Source organism: Otolemur garnettii, unplaced genomic scaffold (assembly GCF_000181295.1).
Source record: "Otolemur garnettii isolate 467f Iridium unplaced genomic scaffold, OtoGar3 scaffold00001, whole genome shotgun sequence".
Taxonomy (NCBI): domain Eukaryota; kingdom Metazoa; phylum Chordata; class Mammalia; order Primates; family Galagidae; genus Otolemur; species Otolemur garnettii.
The window spans coordinates 33,259,956-33,264,384 of NW_003852396.1; the positions used below are offsets into that span (position 1 = coordinate 33,259,956).

The 4,429-nt window shown below is 39.5% G+C and overlaps 1 protein-coding gene across 1 annotated transcript; it reads right to left on the reverse strand.

Moving 5' to 3' along the window:
• Positions 1 to 214: 214 nt before the first annotated feature.
• On the reverse strand, positions 215 to 1,794 carry HBG (hemoglobin subunit gamma). The gene is made up of 3 exons (XM_003780987.2): positions 1,656 to 1,794; positions 1,305 to 1,527; positions 215 to 363 (listed from the first exon to the last, which is right to left on the reverse strand). Exons 1-3 carry the CDS (start codon positions 1,745 to 1,747, stop codon positions 235 to 237), a joined length of 444 nt encoding a protein of 147 aa, XP_003781035.1. The 5' UTR covers positions 1,748 to 1,794; the 3' UTR covers positions 215 to 234.
• Between the last annotated feature and the right edge of the window lie 2,635 nt (positions 1,795 to 4,429).

The window sequence follows — 4,429 nt, forward strand, 5'->3', positions numbered from 1 at the left end:
TTTCTCATAAAAATGCACATGTCGTGCAAAACTAGATGGATATCGGGCACACCACACAAACACACACACACACACCCTCAACATAAAAGCCCCTGGGGCTCATATATATGTTTAAGAGAACACAGGAAAAGAACCAAAGACTAAAAATGTGCAACTTCATAACAGTTTTATTATTTTATTATAACTTGAAGAATGATGGTTCTCCTTGAAATCCCTGTAGCATGAGCATGGGGGTCAGTGGTACTTGTGGGCCAGGGCAGTGGCCACACCAGCCACCATCTTCTGGCAGGCAGCCTGTATCTGTGGGGTGAATTCCTTGCCAAAATGCTTTGCCAAGACAATCACCAGCACATTTCCCAGGAGCTGTGTAGGTGGTAAGAGACAACAGAGATGAGAACAAAGTGAGCAGAGAGGTCCAGGGTAGACTTTATGTATCTTTAAACCCAACTTGTACTCAGGACCTGTGTTAACTTCTCACAACGCCTGAGGTTTTGCTTAGCCATTCAACACAAGAAGATTTTTCCCCTGGCAGACTGACCACTGGCCATGAGTCTTTCCATTTTCTTACAACCAACAGCCCCACATTTTGTGTGTTGATAAATATTTTTTTAAAAACACACAGCTCTCTTTCTAAACCCATTGTTCTAGTTGTTGTTCTTCCTCACAGACACTTCTTCCCCTTCCTGGAATTAGAGGATGTAATAAGCCTTTGAAAGAAGGCTTTAGCAGGATTTTATGTAAGTATCTAGCCAATATAGAACTAGCCTTAGCAACATGTATTTCATCCCCTAGTTTTCTCCCTTTTATCATGCCAGCATGTGCTTGCCTACATGTATCTTTTCCATGACCATATTTTTCTCTGCCTCAAACAATGTTTTGTTAAAAAAAAATGTAAAATAGAGAAAAGGGAAAGACAAAGTTCTCTTTAAAGGAGTCTAATTTACAAAAGTCATTTCATTCATCTCTGTTCAACATTTTCTCAAAGTCAATAGAATAGAGACAAACCCTGCAGACTTCTAAAACCCCTCCTTAGGCTCTAGAACAGTTGTTCTCAACCTTTCTAATGCCATGGCCCTTTAATATAGTTCCTATGGGTCACAACCCGCAGGTTGAGAACTGCTGCTCTGGAACATTAACACTTGGTCTCAACTTGGTTTATTCTCTGGCATTTCTTTACACCAAACTCCAATATCTCTAAATATTTCACACTCTGCAGGTAGCCCCAGTTATACTCAGATCAATGCTCAGTTATCTAAGTGGCCCCAGGATTAAAGGCAAAAGGCTTTCACATCTCTTGGACTTACCCTGAAGTTTTCAGGATCCACATGCAGCCTGTCACAGTGCAGCTCACTCAGATGGGAAAACGTACCCTTGAGATCATCCATGTTCTTTATAGCTTCTCCCAAGGAACTCAGAACCTTCTTGCCATGGGCCTTGACCTTCGGGTTGCCCATGATGGCAGAAGCAGAGGACAGATTTCCAAAGGTGTCAAAGAACCTCTGGGTCCATGGGTAGACAACCAGGAGTCTATGAGATACAACAACAGCAACTAGAAGCTCAGAAGTTGTCAGTAGACCCAAGAAGTATTATGTATTTCTTCTAGGCATAGGTTCATTCCTTCCCTCCCTTGTCTTGCCCACCACCCCAGAGCATACCTTCCCAGAGCTTCTCCTCCATCCTCTTCTACATTCACTTTACCCCACAGGCTTGTGATAATAGCCTTCTCTTCAGCTGTAAAATGAACCATGGTGTCTAGATTTGGAGCTTGTTGATAATCTCAGATGTTGCAGAAGCAAGTATGTGCAACTGCTAGAAGGTGCTTCCTTTTATTTCTCTATCCTTGGCCCCCTGGCCCCTTGCCTCACATGGTGCTCTGAGGCTATTGGTCAAGGTCACTTTGTCAAGCCTATTGGTCAAGGCAAGGATGGTCAACACAGGGGTGTGGTTTAGAGAGGGAAGGGTTCAGACAGACGTTTGCATGGAGATAGTGTGGGGAAGGGGCCCCCAAGAGGACTCTGCTGCTTACATTTTTAAGAGTCTTTGTCCTGTTTCAATTCAATTATTCCAACTTCTTAAAATTCAGGTTTTGTGAGATTCTTTTTAGGCATGAGTCTAGAATCTCTGGTGGAAGAAGTGTAAGTCTCATTTAGTAGGAGTGATTTCCATGTGAGAAATGCTATACTGATCTTCGAATACACTCTCTGTAAATTTAGGCCATGTTCTCTCCAATTGACAATAATCTGGGGAAAAGTAATTCCCATAAAGCAACAGTTGCAGTGCAAGTATATATTAATGTTAGATAATATAGCAGCAGTTCTCAACCTGTGGGTCATGACTCACAGGATCTGTATTAAAGGGCTGCAGCATTAGGAAGGTTGGGAACTACTGTAATATAGTATAAGGCTAAACTCCTACCTCAGTATCTACTTACCTATATCTGTTTGAAATAAAGCTTATATATTTTATCTGAGACAAGGTATTTATCTTCTTGTCTGTGTATGCATCTAGGTACCAGATGATGAGCATTTCTCACTGGATCAGATTATGCGCTAGCTAGGGACCCAGGGTTTTGTAGCACTTATATGCTCAGTGAAGACAATGGTGAAAAATTCCTTGATAAGTAATACATTTGAATTAATTATCTTGATTAATGCTAGGTCATTTTTTAGACAGTTTTATTTCAAGATATAACACTAGAAAGCACTTCTTTCTTTCTTCTTGTGTGCTTGTGTAACAAAAGAACTCCAAGGAATCAGGGACTAGGTTCATAGAGTAATAGTCTACACATGATTATAGCTGGGACACTACTGTACTGTAGACACATTTTCCTCTCACTCAGTGCTGTTTCTGACATGGCACACTCTTAATATGTCAAGAAAAGTTCACACTTCTTTATGTAGGTATTTACTGAATGTCTCTGAAAGTTTTCCATAATATTACACCTTGTTGGATAATGGTACTTGAAGTTTTGGAAGTCCGGCTTGATTAGTTGTCCTTAAATTCAAAACTGATGATCATATCAAAAAAGTAGGTTAAGAAGTCCCCTGTGTATTTTACTAAAAGGGAGTTAGCTTAAATTTTGCTTATTCCCTAATCAATTAGGTTGACTGAAACTTTAATATAGGTGAAATCCTTTTAGTCTTCATGATCTCATATAAAGACTATATCTGTTCATTAATGAAGATGGTTAAAAAGGCAGAAGGTGAGACTTATCAAGATATCAGTATTGGTTTTCTGATGATAGTCATAATAATTTCTCTCAACCTAAAGTTGGGTGGGACAGATTTTTTTTTTTGAGACAGAGCCTCAAGCTTTCCCCCTGGGCAGAGTGCCGTGGCATCACAGCTCACAGCAACCTCCAACTCCTGTGCTCAAGCGAGTCTCCTGCCTCCGCCTCCCAAGTAGCTGGGACCACAGGCGCCCGCCACAATGCCCGGCTATTTTTTTTTTGGTTGCAGCCATCATTGTTGTTTGGTGGGTCCGGGCTGGGGATTCGAACCCGCCACCTTAGGTGTATGTGGCTGGCGCCCTAGCCGGTTGAGCTATAGGCGCCGAGCCAGAATGAAATAACTTTTAATTGCTCTTCCTCAGATTAAGGGATATGTGTGATCATTCATGTCTTTAAACAACTTCCCCAGTTTTTCAAAAACCTGGAAAGTGATCCAAAAGTCATTTGTAACCACTTTTTTTCTCTTATGCTTTTGAAATAATACTTTCTAAATGCTCTGTCTTCATAGTTGTCTTACCTTTCCATTTTCTGCATGTCATTGCCTTTGACATTGCCTAGATGCTCAACTATAAAGCTATTTCTTTAAAAAAGCTGTCCTATGTGTGTTTAAGTATTCATTCCCATGTTTTTTCAAACTTTCATTTAACAACTATCTGTGTAATAACTGTTATAATTGGGCTGAGTTTTGGGGACTTAAGCTAAAAGAATCAGGAAATAAAATCTTTCTCTAAAGGTTTGTAATCAGAACAAGTAAACTAATAAACAAAATAATTTAATATGATATTATTTACTAATAAAACAATATATGGACTTGATAAGAGTGGAGTATGATGATATCCAGAATAATTTCTGTAAAGACATAGTATTTGAACTGGAGCTAGAATGTCAAGGAAGATATTGAGAAAGAACTTTTAAAGTAGAGAATTCAAAGCTCTGAAGCAGAAGAAGACAAACTCTTGGTATGCTACAAAGATAAACAATGGAATAATGAGGTTGATAGGTAAATAGCAAAGTGGAAAATAGCAGATGATACCATTGCAAGGAAGCATAGGCCTAATGACATAAACTTGCCTTCAGTGGTAGAAAGTGAAAACCCCTACTGGATTTCAATTCTGCTGTTAACAAAATCTCTAAGCTCTTGTGCACTTAGATTATTATTCTAAGAATAAATTGTTTATCACAACATTATTTTGTTTAAGC